This window comes from Belonocnema kinseyi, chromosome 6, assembly GCF_010883055.1.
Source record: "Belonocnema kinseyi isolate 2016_QV_RU_SX_M_011 chromosome 6, B_treatae_v1, whole genome shotgun sequence".
NCBI classification, from domain to species: Eukaryota; Metazoa; Arthropoda; class Insecta; order Hymenoptera; family Cynipidae; genus Belonocnema; species Belonocnema kinseyi.
Window position 1 is genome coordinate 41321805 of NC_046662.1, and position 20217 is coordinate 41342021.

Genomic DNA, 20217 nt, shown 5'->3' on the forward strand with positions numbered 1-20217 from the left:
CGCAGATCGAAATCTTACAAAATTGAAATTATTTGTTTAAAAAAAACCTCAACAATTTAAAATATAAAAAATTTTATTTCCTTAAATCTTTAATAATTACCAAAAAGTTTTCAATTTCTGTTTGAATTATTTAAAATAAGATTTTGCCCATAATTTAATTTTTCTTATCTCTTTTAAAATGTGAGAAAATTTACAAATTATAGTGTGGTTCTAAAATGTTGAGAACAAAATTATTTCGCACTATTAAACTATCATTTACAATTAAAATTTTCTTTTTTATTTATAATGCTTAGGAACGCTTAGAAATAAATTTTAGGATGAGGTAAGATGATTTATTCAGAAAAGTATTAAACGTGTTATGATATCAAATGTATAATTATAGAAAGTCGGGATAGGAAGATCAAATATCCAGGAAATAATAACTCCGAGTCTAACCAAATATAATTAGAGTTGACGAATTTACCCGTGTGACTTTCAATAGTAGGAACGCTAATTGCAATCTCAGCTTGATAATTAAATCAGACAATTTTGTGTAAAAAAATTATAATTCAATCAAGATATCTTTCCTGTTGTTTCCGGAGAAAATTTTCAATTTTATTATTGTAAATGAATATCGTATTAATTTTATACTGAAATTCGTAACAATAAAGATTTTTCATTCAATAAAGAGAAAAAAATAAAAAGACTAGCTTGTTACAGAACAGTTGAATTTTGAACCAAATAATTACATTCAGAATCAACATGGTCAATTTTTTACTATGAACGTTAATTTTCTACTCGAAAAGATGAACTCGGAAACAAAGAATATAAATTTGTGATCAAATAGTTGAATTTACAAACTAAAAAAAAATAATTTTTGTACAGGAAAGTTGAGTTTTCAACCCGAAAATATGAAGTTTGGATAGAAAAGTTAATTTCGAACAAAATAGTACAATTTTAACTTAAAAGTTACATTTAATCAAAAAAAAATAAATTTTTAACAAACTACATAAATTTGTAACCGAATAGTTCAACGTTTAACCCGAACATAAAAAAGTTTAAACAAAAAAGTTAATTTGGAACTAAATAGTTCAATCTTAAGTTAAAAAATTACTTCTCAATCCAGAAAATAAATTTTTAACAAAATATATACATTTTTAACCAAATAATTGAATGTAAAACTAAAAAGGTTGTTTTTCTGTTCAGGCGATGAATTTTCAATAAACAACTTAAACTTAAGTTTAAAAAAATTAATGATCAATCAAAAAGACGTTTCTTCTACAAAGCAGTTAAGTTTTTAAACAAATTGTTCAATTTTAATGAAAGAAAAGATGAAATTCCTACAAAAACAAGTTGAATTTTCTGACTGAAAATATGAATTACACCCAAAATTGACATTTTTAATCCGAAAATGCGAATTTTCAACAAAAAATTTCATCTTCAGTCAAAACAAAAATATCAAAAAAATACATACATTTTTGACAAAATAGTTGAATTTTCAACCAAGAAGATTAATTTTCTACCAAAAATATGCATTGTCAATAAACAAATTTTTTAACTAATTAATTGCATTTTTGACTAAGAACATAGATTTTCTTCAAAAAAGACGAATTTTAAACAAATTACATCAACTTTTAACTAAACAGTTGAATTTTCGACCAAAAAATTAATTATCAACAAAAAAGATAAATTCTCAATTTAAAATTTGATAGTTAATATTCCGAACAAACTATATTTTTAATTTCAATTTTAAAAAGTTCAAAAACGAATACTTAGCAACTTAAAAAGTTGCATTTTCAGTTTCAAAATTATTGTTCGACCAAAAAATTAAAAAATTCTTAATAAATTGAGTGCTTTAATTTTGAACTAATCAGTGAAATTTTCAATGAAGAGAATAAATTTTCAAGGAAAAATGTAATATTTGATATTTAAACCAAAAAATATTTTTAATTTAAATCGAAAACAGTTGAACTGAACTGAAATGTACGAATTTTTAACAATTCAAAAGGGTGTTAAGTTTTCAACATTTTAAGAAAGATTTGAGTCAATTAAAAATATTTTAAAGAATTTAAGACGTTTTCAGATTTTCCGAAAATGTATGAAATATTTTCTTTTAAAATTATGTGAATTTTTTCTGATACTTTGTAAAATCTTATAAAATGAAATGTTTCTTTTAAATCGTCTAGATTATTTTATGACACATCTGAAATATGCAAAAATGTTTTTAAAAATTATTATATTGTATTATTGATATTATTTTCTATTTTTTATTGTATTGTAAGTTTGAAATTGTTGAATTTTAAATAGTACTTGAATGAAGTAACTTCAATGTTTGTATGACTAAAAAAAATATTGAGAAAACATTCAGTGATATTTCAAAATACACTCCAGGTCCCGTAAATACCGGTCCAGTTTTATTATTCCTAGAAAAGCTGGCCCACGCTCTTTTTCAGGGGACAGGCTGAAATACCGTTGTGGCTCTCGCCTCGGAATGCATCGGAAGGGCCGCAGTGCGCGAGTACTCAGCCGAGTATATTGCGCAATATTATGCACTCTAGTTGGAAACGGTTCAGACGGCCCTGATATTTTTTCCTTTATATCCTTTCCTTGTACTAATTAAATCCCTAGAAATTAGGGAAAAGAAGCATTAAAAAAAATTATTTAACTTAGAAAAATTATACCTGGAAAAACTTGAGAGACCTGGAATTTTACATCTCGTATTGATTTCTCTGTTTCAGGAACCACAATGGTCAAGATTCAGTGACGCACAAGAACCTGAAACTTGCAAACCTACATATCGGAAACGAGTATCGATTATTTGTAACGACTCGATATATCACTTAGAATAGTCATATCACGCTTATAAAAATACGTTAGAGAACAAAGAAAATATCAAGAAATAAAACATAAGAGACAAGTAGCTGCCAAAAAAGCTGTGATAAATTGTCATTAGTTCAAAAGACCTGTTTGCAAATAAATTTTCTGAACAGTCACATATCTACTCACGCAGTTTACAATCAATAAAAAATATAAATCCTGATAATGCTTTTTGAATTTTCTATTCAGAACGCGATTTCATCTCAATATCGATGGCAAATTATCGATGATCCTTCGAGTGTGACAGACATCTAATCGAAGATAATCGATGCTTCAATCTGGAAGAGAATTGACTGGAGAATCAGTAGAAAAAATTTAAAGAAGAATTTAATAAAAATTCTGCTATAAAGTTAATTACTCGTAGGTATATCACAGTGAAGTAAGAACCTGAAAAAGAGGGTTGAAGAGCGATAAAAAATTGAATAAATTCTGTCAGAAGAGAGAGCGGACAGAAGATGATGTTGAGGTAACGGAAGGCTAAAAAGCTCAAAATCGAAGTGTTTACGACGACCCTTGTGTAGTTTTTTTTGCAAAAAGAAAAAGAGAAAAAGTCATGGGTTTCCCACGAAGAAGGTCTCTGTGGCTGAAAATTGCGGTACTGGCTGGAGCAGTTTGGATCACCGTTTGTTTTCTCCTTTATACGGAGGATCGAGCCGCAGTAGGAGATCAAGGTTTAGCGCCTTCGGCACTCGGAGCCCCTCAAGTTGCCAATGGTTTTGTTCCACCAGCTCTTCCTTTGAGGAGAGAAACTCCTGGAAATGGACAAAGCAAGCCTAAAGTCAACCAGGCTGGACCAGAACAAGGTAACCATTTTTTCTTTACAGACACACCACTAGGGTGTTCCCCTTTTAAAAATTGGTATGCATATCGCCCCACATTGGTTCGAATCCCCACAAAAGTGTTTTTTTTTTATTTCAATGTTATTTAGAGGTATCGCTAACCACATGAAGTTTAACGCGTATTTCCCATAAGCAAAAAGACGTTACTGTAAATTTTCTGCAGAATCCTCAATTTTATGTGAATCAAGTTGAAACTCCAAATTTCTCTTTACAATTAGCCATAGAATACGACTATGATTTTCGCGGTTTTGAATTGCAAATTGTTTTTAAGATAGTTTACAATTTATTAATGATTAGATGTTCAAAACAATTTTCTAAACAATTAATTCTTGTTGATAAAGATTTTCTTTTGGAATTATAAGAATTTTGGTCCACTTCTATATTAAAGTAAATTAATAATTGTAATAGTCTCTAATCTTTACTTCAAATAATTCTAGATAGTTGCGGTTTTTTCTGACATTTTAAAATTTTTGTCCACTTTTTACGAAGTGAGGTAATAATTAATTAAAATTGAAATAAAAAATTATTTGAACCATTTATTATTGAAAAAATATTTTTTTTAATAGAGAAATTCTAATTTTTACAAAACAGTTTGATTTTCGTCTCGAAGATATGAATTTTTAACCAAAAAATTGAATTTTCAACAAAAAAATTAAATTTTCATCCCAATAGTGGAATTTTCAACTAAAGAGTTTAATTTTTTTACTGAAAAAGACGAATTTTTAATAATTTACATTAATGTTTAACGAAACCGTTGAGTTTTGGTTGAATTAGGCTTCAAATTACAAATTTTTTCTGATACATATTTCATTGTATTGATAATGCAAGATAGTTGCTGTTTTTTCTGAAATTTTTACATTTTTGTCCACTTTTACACATAAAACACAACATTGTTTAAACGAAATACTATTAGAAGACAATCATCATCAATTCAGAAAAGCTTTTGTTTTTTACACAGTCAAAATTTCATTTCGAAAATATGAATTTTCATACCAATAGTTGAATTTTCAATCATGAAGATTAATTTTTTACAGGAAAGGATTGCAACATTCTAGTATTATTCAAAAACAATATCAATAAAAATAATAATAAATCATTTAAACAATTATTTCTGCCAATTTGAATTATTTATTGCCCTACTATAATTAAGAAGGTGAAGATAAGTGGAAAAATTGATAAAAATCAGTAACATTTTAACTCCATTCTATGAGAAAATTGCTAAAAACAATAATAAATTGTTCAAACTATTTATTTAAATATCTAATTATCAGTAGAAAGTAGTATTTTATGTATTAGAAACATTTCGCATTGAAAAAAAGCATCAAAATCATAATTAGCACCAAAAACTAGCAAAATCCAATTTCTTAATTATGGGGTTTTTGGGATCTATAAAACAGATTTATGAGGGTGATATTTAAAAATTAATTATTTATTTAATGCATTTTATTTGTAAAAGCTACTAGAGATCGAAAGAAGAGTATTTTTTCACAGACTTTCCAAGCGGCAAGGTTTTCTGTTATATCAGCCATAGGATTTAAGAAATTCTTATTAATCGTCAGGGATGGTAATAACCGATCAGATGAAGATACTAATCGCATTACGTACACATAAAAATCTACACTATCGAACAAAGATATCCCTTAAATTTAGAATTTTACTTTCCTTTTAATTAAAAAATTGAATTTTATCTGTGATAAAAGATTCATCTCCTTCCCTCCGCTAGGAATCGAACCCATGTCTTCCGATTGCCTTTCGGGTGCTTTTTACCACTAAGCTACTAAAGAGATCGAAAGACAAATCTTTTTTCACAGACATGCCAAACAGCAATTTAATTGTTTTCAAATTATTTTCTGTAATATCAGTTATAAGATTTAAAAAATCCGTGTTACCATCGGGTATGATAATGACCAATAAGATGAAGTTACTAATTACATTACGCGAAAAAAAATCTACACTATTGATCTAAGATAAATCGATCACAGATAACAGATAAAATTTTATTTAAAAATTTTAGAGAAACGTAAAATTTTTAATTTGAGGAGTAATGTGATTAGTATCTTCGTCTGATCGGTCATTACCATGCCGATGACAACACAGATTTATTAAATATTATTTAACCATTTCTGTAATGGAACATAATTTTCACAAGAGCTTCTTTTTTCTCATGGAAAATACGTGCTAAACTTCAATATTGTGTTTTCAAATAAAAATTTGAAAAAATTTGGAAATTGCCTCTTTCAATTTGTAGAAAAAAGGATATACTGCCTTCCATAATTTAAATAGAAAATGTTGTAAATAAACATGATTCTGCTATGGAACAATTAACCTTTTTTCAAATAAATATAATTTTGACTTAGAAAAGAGAATTGCAGTAAAGAATTATAATGTTCCAAATCAGAATTGTAATTCTGATGAGCAGAAATTATTTCCCGTTCTAACGCAGAAACGAGCCATTCGTTAGGAAAAACGACGTAAGTCAACTTAGGTTTTCTCACAAAAATGCCAAAGAAACTTTTAAAGATTTCTTTTGTCAAGCAATAAAGGATATTTTATGGATTTTAAAATATTTTTCATAACCTAAAATATTAAACCTAAAACCCAAAAATGTATTTTTGAACTTGTAAAAACACTTTTTGAAAAATTTCTTTGACACTTGAGTGTCTAAGTCGACGTCAACATAGGTGGCTTTTCTGAACAATGGTTTAATTAAAATTCTTTCGAAACTTCACTCTTAATCAGAAATTTTCTAAATCTTTTAAAATGTTTATAGAACTTTTAAAATCCTTAAAATCATTTCAAATCCTACAAATCTTTTAAACTCTTTTTAATTGACTGGGATAAAACCAGAAATTCAAAATCATACATCTCCTAGAAATTCTTATGAAGAAGCTACTGTAGTAAAAAATTTTCCTGATAAACAAAGCTTTAAAAAAAATATAGCGCAGAATCATGAACCATAAGTCCCTCGTTTTTTAAGATCTCATTCCGTCTTGCACGAAACATTATCTAAGAGCTGAACTCAACGACAGCACTAAAACAATTTATCGTTAACCTTTATTGCAACTGCTCACTGGAGTCCAACTGGGTCCAACGGTACAAAATAATTTTCAAAAGCACTATAGCCAACATGCCATTCGCGTATATGTCCGGTGCTTAGATCTTATAGAGTAGATGTTTGCACGCAGCCTAGTAGGCATATAAAAGTCAAGTTTATGCCAGAAAGCTTTCAGAACGTGGATAGAAAGCTTTCAGAACATGGCTAGAAACCGGGATGATGATTATGGGAACCATCCTAAAAAGTCAAATCGTTTCAGTTTCGCGTTGTGTACCCTTTTCCTCTCGTTTTTTTCCATCCTTAACTTTTCTAAATGTCTTAAGTTTTCTTCATTTCTTTTTCAGGTGGTGGAGTTCTTTCAGCTCCTAAAGACCTGAATGCAGCAGCACCTGGTGAGATGGGTAGACCAGTTGTTCTACCAACGAATCTCACTGCAGAAACCAAAAAACTTGTTGATGATGGATGGCTCAATAATGCGTTCAATCAGTACGCCAGTGATCTGATATCTGTCCACAGGAATTTACCTGATCCACGAGACCAGTGGTAAGTTCAGTTTTGAGTCACATTAAATTTAGTGTTTTTGGATTCAGGAACATAATTCAAGAGGAATTGAAATGAGTTCTATTATTGCGAAAAAGAACGGTTTTTGGAAAGCTAATCATTTAGCTCGCTAATTATTTTAGAGAGAATCAAATAACTAAGGAGGGGAATCTCGACCCTTCGGAATATTGTTTGGACTTAAGCTCTTCCCTGTAATAGGTACTTACCAAACTGGTAATGTACTTAAGTGATGAGATGTGCTTTTCAGCCATTCTAGATAAAAGGGGCTTTCAAAATATCAAAGCACGTTAAATAGACTGCGATCATAGAGTTGTTTTAATCTTGGTTAGACCACGCGGTTGCGCTCCGAGTTTGAAAACGAAGTAGCTAGTAGATGCAGTCCTTAGCCGACTTTACCACGTACGCTAACCGTCTTTATCTCGTAGCCGATTTTATCCTTTGTCCTAGCGGATCTTATCCCGTACCCTATCCCACTTTACCGCATTCCTTAATCGATTTTAACTCTTACACCAGCCAACTTTACCCGACATTAACCATTACATGAAACGTTTTGTATCCCTAGTTTTTCTGTCTAGTATGCAATGCCAAAAATCTACGAAGATATTGAGATGTTACGAATCTTAGTTTTAAACTGAACCTCAGAAAATTGAGCTCACTTCATGTATATCTGTTAATGTCGAAAATATGATAGGATATGATAGGATATGATAGAATGGAATGTTATGGGGTGGGATAAGATGGGATGGGATGTGGTGGCATGTGGTGTGGGATGATTTTGTGTGAGGTAAAGTGAGGTTGGATGGGGTGGGTTGTGGTTGTGTAGGATCAGATGGAATTTTATGGTTTGAGATAAGTAAGGATTGGTTCTGATGATCTGGGATGGGTTGGGACGTCATGAGATGGGATGAGATGGGATTGGTTGTGTTTGTATAGGTTAGGATAAAATCTTATGGTGTGGAATGCGACAGGATTGGGTGTACTGTATGTAATGTAATGAGGAAGGGTGGAATTGGATGTGATATGATGGGGTGGTGTGGGGCGTGGTGGCTGCGAATGGGTTGGCATGGGATAAATGGGATAGGATTGGGTGTGTTGTGTGAAATTGGATGCGATGGGATGGAGTTAGATCGGATGTGATGGGATGATGTCGGGTGTGGTGGCGTGGAATAGGATGTGGTGGCGTAGAATACGATGTGATAGGATTTTATGGAATGGGGTGGTATGAGATGGACTGGATGGGATGTGATAGGATAATGTAAGTTGTAGTGACGTCGAATGAGATGTGATGGAATGATATGGCATGGTATAGGATCGGATGGGATAATATTGAGAGTCTTGTGCTGAATGGAATACGGTGGAATATGAGGGCGTGGAAAGGGATGTGATGGCGTGGAATGGTATGGGGGTGAGTGTAATGCGATGTGATGGGATTTGATGGATTGGGGTTGGAAGGGGTGGACTGGATGGGATAGGTTGTGTTTTGATGAGTTTTTATGAAATGAGATGGGATAGACCGGATAGGGTGGGATAGGGCGGAGTGGAATTGGTTGATGTGGGATGTGGTGGCGTGGAATGGGATGTGGTGGCGTAGAATACGATGTGATAGGATTTGATGGAATGGGGTTGTATGAGATAGACTGGATGTGATGTGATGGGATAATGTAAGTGGTGGTGACGTCGAATGTGATGTGGTGGAATGATATGGCATGGTATAGGATGGGATGGGATAGTATTGGGTGTCTTGTGCCGAATTGAATACGGTGGAATATGTTGGCGCGGAATGGGATGTGATGGCGTGGAATGGTATGAGGGTACGTGTAATGCGATGTGCTGGGATTTGATGGAAATGCCTTGGAAGGGATGGACTGGATGGGATGGGTTGCGTTTTGATGAGTTTTGATGAAATGAGGTGGGGTAGACTGGATAGGGCGGGATGGGTGGAGTGGGATGGGTTGATGTGGGATGTGGTGGCGTGGAATGGAATGTGTTGGCGTGGAATTCGGTGTTATGGAATTTGATAAAATGGGGTAGGGTAGGTTGGACTGAATGTGTTAGGATGGGATGATGTAGGATGTGGTGGCGTGAAATGTGATGTAATGGGATTTAATGGAATGGCGTGGGATGAAATTGACTGGTTGAGCTGGGATAGGATAAGGTGGGGCGGGATGGAATGGAATGGGAGACATTGTGGGTCTGAAATAGGGATGAGTTTTATTTTAAAGACTTTATTAAGAACTTATTGGGCTCTAAAACCCTTTTTGTAAGCGCCTGCCGCTTACTTTGTCGCAGTTTATTTGATTAAAATTGACTATTAAATTGATTTAAATCGAGCTAATATATTCATTTGGTACCATTTTTCTGCATGTAAAAAAATGATCATGCATTTTAAAAATAAATCACTTATTACACTAATTTAAAATTATGAACATTATAATAATAATAATAATAATAATAATAATAATATAAAATGCCTTTTATTTATATTATATTTTTATATAATTGTATTTAACTATTTCTTCATATTTTCATATTTACTTTGTTCTCGTAGGATCATTTTTTATATTTTATTTTTATCGCAAATGAAAAGTATTATAATAAACAAAATATAAATATTTCCTTAAATGAAGCAAAATGAGAATTTTTGATTAAAAAATAGATTTCTTGCAGTAAAAGGTGAAACAAATTTTTTTTTCATATTAAAATATTTGTAAGAATGCATTTTTTTCTTGATTTTAATAAAGTTAATAATGAGTTTCAGTAAAAAAATTCAATGACAAAAAAAATGGAAAAAATGAAGTTCTTTTTTTTTAATCTTTTTGGTTGCAAATCCTGTTATTTGGATAAAAATGTAATTATTTTATTAAAAATTCATCTTTCTTGGTTTAAAATGAATTTCTTTTTTGAAAATTCGAATATATGGTGTAAATGCATTTATTTTGTTAAATATTGATCTTTCTTATTCTATATAAGATATGATCATAATATAATATATAATATTATTTTAAAATTTGACCATTAGTTACAAATTCAAATTTATGGTAGAAAATGGTAGAAAATATATCTTCCTGGATTAAAAGTGATCTTTTTTTTGTAGAAAATTCAACTTTTAGGTTGAAAACTGTAACTTTGTATAATATTTTGTTAAAAATTGAACTTTTCTGTTAGAAATTAATCTTTTTATTGAAAATTTAAGTACCTAATTGAAGTAATATGTTAATTTTTTTGTATTCACACAGTTTAAAAATTAATTTTTAGATGAAAATGTAACTATTCTATTTTTCGTCAGAACTTTATACTTCAGAAGTTTGAAATTGATCTATTTGGTTAGAAATTGATTTTTTTTTAATATAAAATTTTACTACTTAGTTGAAGTAATTGGTTAATTCTTTTGTTTAAGATTCACACATTCGTTTTTGTTTTGTTTACAAAATTACTTTTTTATCTCAAAATCCAACTGTTCTATTTTTGGTTTTGAAATTTATACTTGATAAGTTGAAAATTCAACTTTTTAAATTTCTTGTTGTTGGTCTTTTTTTTTTGAAAATTTATGTTTTTTTTTTAATCGTCGTTTTGAACAGAAAATTTATCCATTATGGTAAAAAAAGTTATCCTTTTTGTTCGGAAATAAACTTTGTTATTGGAAATTTAACTGTCTTTAAAAAAATTCGTATTTTCAACTTGGAAATTTATCTATTTGAGCAAAGGTTCAACTATTTTGTTTATACAATATTTTATTCTCCTAATTTAAAAAAAAAATCACTACAGTTCCCCCAAACAGGAGGGTGGTGTCAAAATAGCCCCCAAGATTGGTAACGTTGTTTGTGGAAGATCCCATCTGGATTCCTTTCATTGAGAGAAATAACCTTCGAACATGAGGACATGTTTTCCGCCTATTGCTGAGTCTTGTAATTTCCATTAGGGAAAAAGGTAGTAGGACAAAAAAAATTGTTCACGAGTTTTCAAAGCGGGATACAAAGCAGTTGGTTTTGCGACGGTGGTTACGGTTATACCGTGGTAAAACCGAGTGGGATCGTGAACAAGAGGTCCTTCCGTTTTATTGCCATTGGTGTAGGTTGCAAACAGCATAGCGATTATTTCCTTCGTGTGGCACAAAGGGCAATTTTCACCTCGCACAGCTGCGGATTCGTCTTCAGAGAGGATTTTATTTATTTTTTTATATCAGCACTTTAGGGGCTGTTTGAAAACTACGTGACACTATCTAAAGATAAAACAAATTTATACTCTCGAGCCGAAGTATTTTTGAACTGAGGCCAGAAAAGATAGATAAAAAAAAGGTGGAACAGGCTTGACTGCGGATTGCGACAAAAAATTCAATTTCCAGTATAAAAATGTAAGGAAATTATGCTTCAGAGGTATTGGGTCTGGAAGTTGACAATTTTAAAGTGACACTGACCTAAATTTGGAATGGGCTTGACTGCGGATTTTGAAAAGGAATTTGAGTCTTAGCTAAAAATGTAAGAAAATCATGGTTCAGAGATATTAAGTTCCTAAATGCGGTTAAAGAAAGTTTGAGGTAAAAAAGTTAGCCAGGTTCGAGGAAATGGGTGTGCAAACATACGATTTTATAGTGACAAACCTAAAAGTTGAACAGGCTTGACTGCGGATTGCGATAAATAATTCAATTTTAAGTTAAGAAATTTAAGAAAATTATGCTCATAGATGTTAAGTTTATAAATATTGGTAAATAAAGTTAGAGGTAAAAATGTATCCAAGTTCGAGAAATAAAATATACAAGTGGCCATTTTTAATCTGACACGAACGTAAAATTGGAATAAGCTTGACTGCGGATTGAGATAAAGAATTTAACTTTCAGTATAGAAATGTAAGAAAAATATACTTATTAGAGGTCTGGAAGTTGACAATTTTAAAGTGACACTGACCTAAATTTGGTATGGGCTTGATTTGAACAAGCTTGTCTGCGGATTGCGATAAAGAATTCAATTTTAAGTTTGAAAATTTAAGAAAATTATGCTTAGATATATTGGGTGTGGAATTTGACAATTTTAAAATTACACTATCCTGAAATTGGAACATGCTTAGCTGCGGATTGCCATAAAAAATTTAATTTTGAGCTTAAAAATGTAGAAAAATGAAGCTTCAGAGATATTACATTTCTAAATACGAGCAAGGATTTTTCAAGGAAAAAAAATAGATTCCAGAAAATGGATATAGAAGTGAACAAATTTTGAGGTAAAAAGCACAATTTTTTGAAATCCTTGAATAAATAAAATTCAGAAATTTTATTGCACATGTATTTTATCAGATTGAATTTTGTTGAAAAATAATAATTTTTTGTTTCAAAATAAATTTTTCAATTTAAAATTTAACTGTATCATTGCTGGTTAAAAAATGATCGATTTAAGTTTAAAATCCAACTACTTCAATGAAATTTTATGTCTTTTTTTATAAATTCGTAGTTTTTACCGAAAATAATCTTCCAGATTTAAAATTTAACCACTTGGTGGAAATTGAAACTACTTTAAGAAAATTCATTTTATTAGTTAGATCCACCGCTGGTTGAAAATTCTTTCTTTTTATTTTTGGTTGAAAATTTATCGTTCTTAGATCAAAATTGAACTATTTTGTTTAAAATTAATATTTCTGTTGAAAATTTAACTGTTATCTAGAAAATTTATCTTTTCTCTGAAAAATTCAACTGTTTTATTGCATTTTTTCTGGTTGAATTTCACTGTTTTTGGTTAAAAAATTTTTGTTAATTCAACTGTTATTTTCAAAGTTTATCTTCCTAATTGAAAATTAAACTACTTAGTTAAAATTTATTTTCTTTATTCAAAATTCATTTTATTAGTTGAAGATCCATCTGTTTGTTTGAAATTTTTATGATTTTTGAAAAGTTTTTTTGTTTGAAAATTAGATTTTTTAACTGAAAATTTCACTATTCCATTTTTTGTGGAAATTGATCGTTTTTTGTTCAAAATAAACAGTTTTTCCTGAAAATTGATGTATTTTATTGCTAATTAATATTTTCTGGTAGATAATTAATCTTTTTCCTGGAAATTTAACTACTTGGTTAAAATTTAAACTAATTTTTCTTTTTGGTTAAAATAAATTTTTTAACTAAAATTTAATTATTCCATTTATTGTAGAAAATTGATAATTTTAAGTTGGAAATTGAACTATTTTGTTGAAAATTACCTATTTTGTCAAAAATTAACTTTTTTGTCCTTGTACACGAAAAATTATACTGTTAATGATTAATTAAAAAAAACGCCTTGTTTAATAATTTAATTTCTTTTTGGTTACAAATTTAACTATTTTGTTGTCAATTCGTTTTTTTTTTTGTTGAAGTATAAATAATTATATTTTTTGGTGAGAATTCGTCTTTTTGATTGCATTTAACTGCTTTTTATTTTAAATTAAAATGTTTTTTGGTGGAGACATCTACTATTACATTTTTTTAAATTCATATTTCTTGGTTGAAAATTGAACTAATTTGTCATCATCTTTTATTAAAGATTTATAATTTTAGTTGAAAGTAAAAAAAAAGTTCTGGTTTAAAGATGGTAAAATAAGATATAATAATAAGATAAAATGGAAAAAGAATATACGATTTTGGCTAAAAAATTCAACTGTTTGGGAATCGAGGTAATTATTTTTTGTTTGCAAATTCTACCAATTCGTTTAAAAAGGACGTTTTTTTCGGTTAAAAATTCAACTATTTGCTTAAAAGCACATTTTTTTTCCAAAGTTCAACCATTTGGCTTTCAGTGCAACTACTTAGTTTAAAATTACTTTGATGGTTTGTTGAAAATTAAACTATTTTGATAAAAAATCATCTTGGTTGACAATTGATCTTTTTGGATTTGAGTCAACTCTTTCTAAAAAAATTTGATTTTTCAGCTTGACAATTCAAATTGAAAATCAATCTTTTTTGGCTGAAAATTCAACTATTTGTTGAAAAATCAATATACCATATATCGTCTTAAAAATTTCACATCTATATATTAATTTTATTCGACAAATTTATTTCCTCATTTTCTTGAAGAATCACCCAATTTTCTTTTTTTTTGACAACTAGCATTTTGCTTACCGTTTTTGAATAATGGGTGGCGATAAAATCAATTCAAGTATTCAAGTTCAAGTATTGTATTTTTGACACGACTTTTCCGAGTTGTTGAAACGAGGAAAAATTTCAGTTTGTGAAATTGCCACTGCAGCATGTCTAACCGCAAAGAAAATTATTATCATCATTCTGGGACGATGGAGTTGAAGCAGAAGCTGCACTTTATGCTAGCACAGCAGTTCCTACGATTCGCGGGAAATATGTTTTGCGGCTGATCGTAAATTTTGGACGGAAACTTTCCCAGCAGAGCGCGGATTCCGCTTCGTCGCCAGGGGGAATTACCTCCATGAATATTAATTAACATTTACATGATATCAAGCGATATTATCAGGACAGGTGGGTAAACTTCCTAGTAGTCTTCGAATTTAACACAAGCACGGTGAGCTTGAAAATGTTTTTAAATCGACCAACCTACCATTATTTTTTTTATTGGAAATTGGGTTTTCAACCCTTCGCCAAGTAACTTCCAGAATTTTTTCTTTATAGGTAGACCATAACTTTATAGTCCCTTTGATTATCCGCAGGCATCTTAAACTCACTGTAAGGATTGTCAAATCAACACTCCAGGATTGTCAAATCGACGCTCTAGGATTGTCAATCAGAAGTAGAAGTAGGATAGCAATTACTAAAGTTGTCCCTCCAGTATGATTAAGTTAACACACTCATACTATCAAGCTGACACTCTTGGGATAATCAAGTTTACACTTCAGTATCGTCAAATTTACACTCTTAGATAGTGAAGTTAACCATCAAATTTTTACAGTTCATAGATGGTATGCTACACCATATAGGAAGCTGTCAGCAATCAAAATCCAATCAGCCTGACATTCAAGAAGTTCAGGCTGACTAGCCATTTTTCTGCGTGCAGAAGTAATTTCCAAGAAAAATTAAAATTGCATGTTCGTAAGTCAAAAAAATTTGATTTAAAATATTACTCATAATATTTTCAATGTATTTTCGTACATTATAAGTGTGCACGGAAAAAGCAGCTAGTCAGCCAGAACATCTAGTGTGTCAAATTGACTGCAATTAAATTTCTCTTTGGTCGAGAATTTCACTATTTTGTTGAAAATTCTTTCTTTTCAGTTATAACATCAATGATTGCATTTTTTGTCAAGAATTCGTATTTTTGATTAAATTTAATTGCTTTTTATTTCAAATTAAAATACGTTGTTGGAAACATCTGCTTTAACAGTATTCGTTAAAAATGCATATATTTTGATTGAAAATTAGACTAATTGGTTGAGAGTTTAAAAACTTTGTTAAAAAATCATTTTTCTTCAATTCCATAATTATAATTTTGGTTAAAAATTATTTGTTTCAACTGAAAAATTTACTTGATAGTTCATGGATTGTATGCTACACCAGTTAGGGGTCTTTTCCTATAGTTAAACCTCGAATAGAATCAGCCGAACATTCTAGCAGTTCCGGCTGATTAGCCATTTTTCTCCCTGCAAAAGTAATTTCCAAGAAAAATTAAAATTGCGTCTTAGTAAGTTCAAAAAAAATTTGTTTAAAATATTACTCACAATATTCTGAATATATTTTCGTACGATCTAAGTGTGCACGGAAAAAATAGCTAGACAGTCAGAACATCCAGAGTGTCAAATTGACTACAATTCAATTTCTGTTTGGTGGAGAATTTAACTAATTTGTTAAAAATTCGTTTTTCAGTTATAAAATCAATGATTACGTTTTTGTGTTAATAATTCAATTGGTTTTTATTTACTTTAATTTTCAACCCAGTGGTTTCAGTTTGAATAAGAAAAGTAAATTCTTAACGATAAATTTGATGGTTGATATGGTACTAACAAATTTTTAAATTTATAATAAAAAAAAATTGAATTCATCCATAAAAGACGGATTTTTAACATAACTAGAAGCTAGAACCTTAATACGATTTCGCATGCGTACCATATACGACGAAAGACCGGGTTTCGTACTCGAATTTTGTTAACCCGACTTAACTCGGGAGGTGGTTTTCTGCAGTTATCCTCTAATCTGACCAAATGTTTTGGCAAATGCGAGTTCTTCGAGCGAACTCGTATGTAGCTGCATTGTAACCAAACCTTAGTAAAAAAAACTGACCCTATTCGTTGAAAAATAGCCAAATTGTAAACTTTTTATGAAGCTTCTTTCAATAAATAATAATAAATAATTCTGGTAAATTTTACAAATAACTTAGAAAAGAGTCATCTCAAAGACAATCTTAGTTGACTTCGTAAACAAATTTGAATGTGTTTTTTGTTGAATGTGTTAGTTAAAACTCTCAATGTGTTTCTGAAAATTGTTTGAATGATTAATAATTATTATAAATTTCCAAAGTAACGTGGAAAATGATCATCGATAGACATTCTTAGGTCATTCCATAAACAAATTATGCCTCTTTCTTGAAAAATAGACAAGATAAACATTTGTGTTGATAAACATTTTTTAAATAATGAGCATTTGTAGATTTTGTAAGCATCAGAGAAAAAAAAATCACCGGAAAGATATTCTTAGTTAATTATGGAAAAAAATGAAGCCCACTCGTAGAAAGAAAAGCAAACCCTTAATTTTTCAATTAAAATTCTTTCAAAAATTACTAGTTCTTGTAAATTTACAAAGCAACATAGAACAGAGTCATCGAATGGACATTCCTAGTTGAATTCGAAAACAAATTAACTCGTAGGATAAAGGTCAAACTCTTAATTTTTCAATTGAAATGGTTTAAATCTAATATATCTTGTAAATTTACAAAGAAAAATAGAAAATAGTCATCGAATTGACATTCTTGGATGACTTCGTGAACAGTTTTACTTGTAGTGAAAAGGGCAACACTTTTTTTTAAATTAAAATTGTTTAAATAATTAATAATTCTCGTAAATTTGCAAACCAATATAAAAAAGTCATCAAATAAACATTCTTAGTTGAGTTCGAAAAAAAATGTATTCACAGTATAAAGGCCAAACTTTTAATTTCGAAATTAAAATTGTTTAAATGATTAACAGTGCTTGTAAATTTGCAAATCAGTATAGAAAAGAGTCATCGCATAGACATTCTTAGTTAAATCCGTGAACAAATTTATTTGTAGAAAAAAGTCAAACTCTTATATTAACTTAAAATTATTTAAATAATTAATAGTTCTTGTAAATTTACAAAGCAACATAGAAAAAAATTCATCAAATAGACATTCTTAGTGGATTTCGAAAACAAATTGATTTGTAGGATAAAGGCCAAACTTTTAATTTTAAAATTAAAATTTTTTAAATAATCAATAGTGCTTCTAAATTTGCAAATCAATGTAGAAAAGAGTCATCGCATAGACATTCTTACTTAACTCCGTAAACAAATTTACTCGTAGAAAAAAGTCAAACTCTTAATTTTTAAATTAAAATGGTTTAAATAATTAATAGTTCTTGTAAATTTACAACGCAACATAATAAATTAAACTTATTTTTTAAAGAAGAGCCATTTATTAAAATTGTTCAAATAATTACAATGTTTGCAGATTAAATAAATGCTAAAAGCCATAAAGGAGCTCCACTCGAATTCGGCACGGTCGCTATAACTTAATCGCTAGGAATTTTTACATCCATTAATGTCAATAGATCCCTTTAACGTGTCTGTTTCACTTTTCTGTTACTCTATGGGATGCTGAGACCAACTTTCAACTATGGGATAGTTGAATTTTCAACAAAATAGTTAATTTTTCAGTAAAAAAAAACTTTTATGAACCCAAACTTACAAATTTCAAACGAAATTGTTGAATGTTAAATAAAATATTAAAATTTTCTGATAAATAGTGATATATTAAATTAAAAAGTATTAAATTTTTAATGACAATAAAAATAAAAATTAGATTAGTTGAATTTCAAAACAAAAAAGGTTTTACTTTTAAATCATAAACAATTTAATGCAACAAAAAAGACGGATTTTCAATAAAACAGTGGATTTTTCATCCAAAAAAGATAAAACGTCAACAACGCTGTTGATTTTTCAACCCAAAATGACTAATTTTTAACATAGCAGTTGAGTTTTTAACCAAAAGGAATCACTTTTTAATAAAATTGTTAAATTTTCGACACAATATTTGAATTTTTTATCACATACTAAATTGTTTAACTAAAAAAATGAATTAATAATGAAAATGATACTAGAAAACGTTACCAAAAATAATTAACATTTAACCAAAAATAGTTTCATTTTATTAATAGTCCTGATATTAGTACTGAAAAAATGAAATTGTGTTAATTGTAGTTGTAGAAACCAAATTTTGGAAATCGAAGATAATATGCAAAAAATAGCTTAAATTTGAACCCTCTAATAACTATAATTAATGTACAGGTAATTACTATATCGTGTGTATTTAAATTTTAGCAAACTTTGTTTAAAAAATTGTTTTCCAGTTATATTTTTCATTTTCGTGAAAAATAATTTGTTCTATTACTGATTTTTAAATGTTCATTTGTTTCAATTGTATGCGTTTCAAATTATTTCACTCTAACTTGCTTAGAGAAAAGAATCCAGTAGTAAAAGTTAAAGAGAATAAACATTCTTTTTTCCCCTCAATTTTTTATCTTTTTGAACTTATTTCTGCTGTATTTTCAGCAATAGAAAGTGCTGTGATTCCTGTAAAATATTGAAGTTAAAATTTCGTATTTGAATTAAACCAAGTAATTATTTAATAAAACGCTTCATAGGAACTCAGTAAATCATTATTTAATTAATAAAGTTAACAGACAATATTTCGTTTATTTTCTTCGCTGAAGTGTGCAGATAAACTGCATAATTGAATATTATAGCTTGGCAGTTTCCTTTTGAGTTTCTTATGCAGAAATTTTCGCCTTATTTCCTCGAATAAGACCTGAGGAAAATGAAGGGATCGAAAGCATTAACCATTAAAGTCTTATTCGCCGTCTGCTTTTCAGCACCGAATTTCTGACTTTTCCCTCTCTGAGGTGAATGCAAATTTAAGCGTGCGAATAGGTGTGCTTGCAGTTTAATAAGGCGCTTCCTACAAAGAGGGCGCCAGAACGTGATGGTAGCGCACGAAGAAAATGTTTGGGGTAATACCGTATAACATGAATTTTCTGGGACAAGTGACTAATAAGAAAATTTTTCCGCAAATGTTATGGCTTCGTCGCATTCATTTGGGAAACATCCAGAAATCGCAGGCAGTCATGTAAAGAATGTAAGGGAGGCTGCCAAAGTTTTGAAAGGCGTGTGTGCAATTTCTGGCGCTTCACCAGAAATTTCTTAATGAGCTGCGATGAATGGGCAGGTGTATTGTGTTAAAGGACCACATCGCCAATTTTCAACAAATCAGGCTCAAAATGTCCGACACAATAGTTTTCGGAATCCTGAGGTCTTCCTCGCACTCGTTTCACATTTTGAGATTTTTGGCCTAAACCGCTCTTTAAGTTGAGAATTTGTTATAGATTTATTACCATAAACTTTTTGAATTTTAACGATGTTTTTTAACTTTGCCCTCTCTTTCTCTCTTTAACATTTTCTAAACAGAATTATTTTTTTTCTCCTGTTTTTAAAAATATTCCTGTTTTTTCGTTTTTTCCGCCTCACTGAAAAATATTTCTTTTTAGTATACTATTATATTCACATAGTATAATTAGGGGGCCCGTTCATTTTTCGGAACGGATAAAATTTAAGAAAGGTAAAATTTCAGAATGGGTTATAATACATAATGGTAAAACTTAGGTATACCAAAAATTCGGAAAAAGGAATAAATCAGAAATCCAAAACTCTGAATAGTATTTATTCGAAAACCAAAGAAGCGGAATGGGTAAACATTCGGAAACGTT

General features: G+C 29.7%; 1 protein-coding gene across 1 annotated transcript in view; it reads left to right on the forward strand.

Moving 5' to 3' along the window:
- The window catches only part of LOC117175116 (putative polypeptide N-acetylgalactosaminyltransferase 9), a 524817-nt gene that overhangs the window by 288049 nt on the left and 216551 nt on the right, over positions 1-20217 (forward strand). The window contains exons 4-5 of the mRNA XM_033364686.1: positions 2718-3659; positions 7095-7293. Coding sequence (XP_033220577.1) covers positions 3410-3659; positions 7095-7293 — 449 coding nt within the window. The 5' untranslated portion in view covers positions 2718-3409. The remainder of the gene's footprint in view (positions 1-2717; positions 3660-7094; positions 7294-20217) is intronic.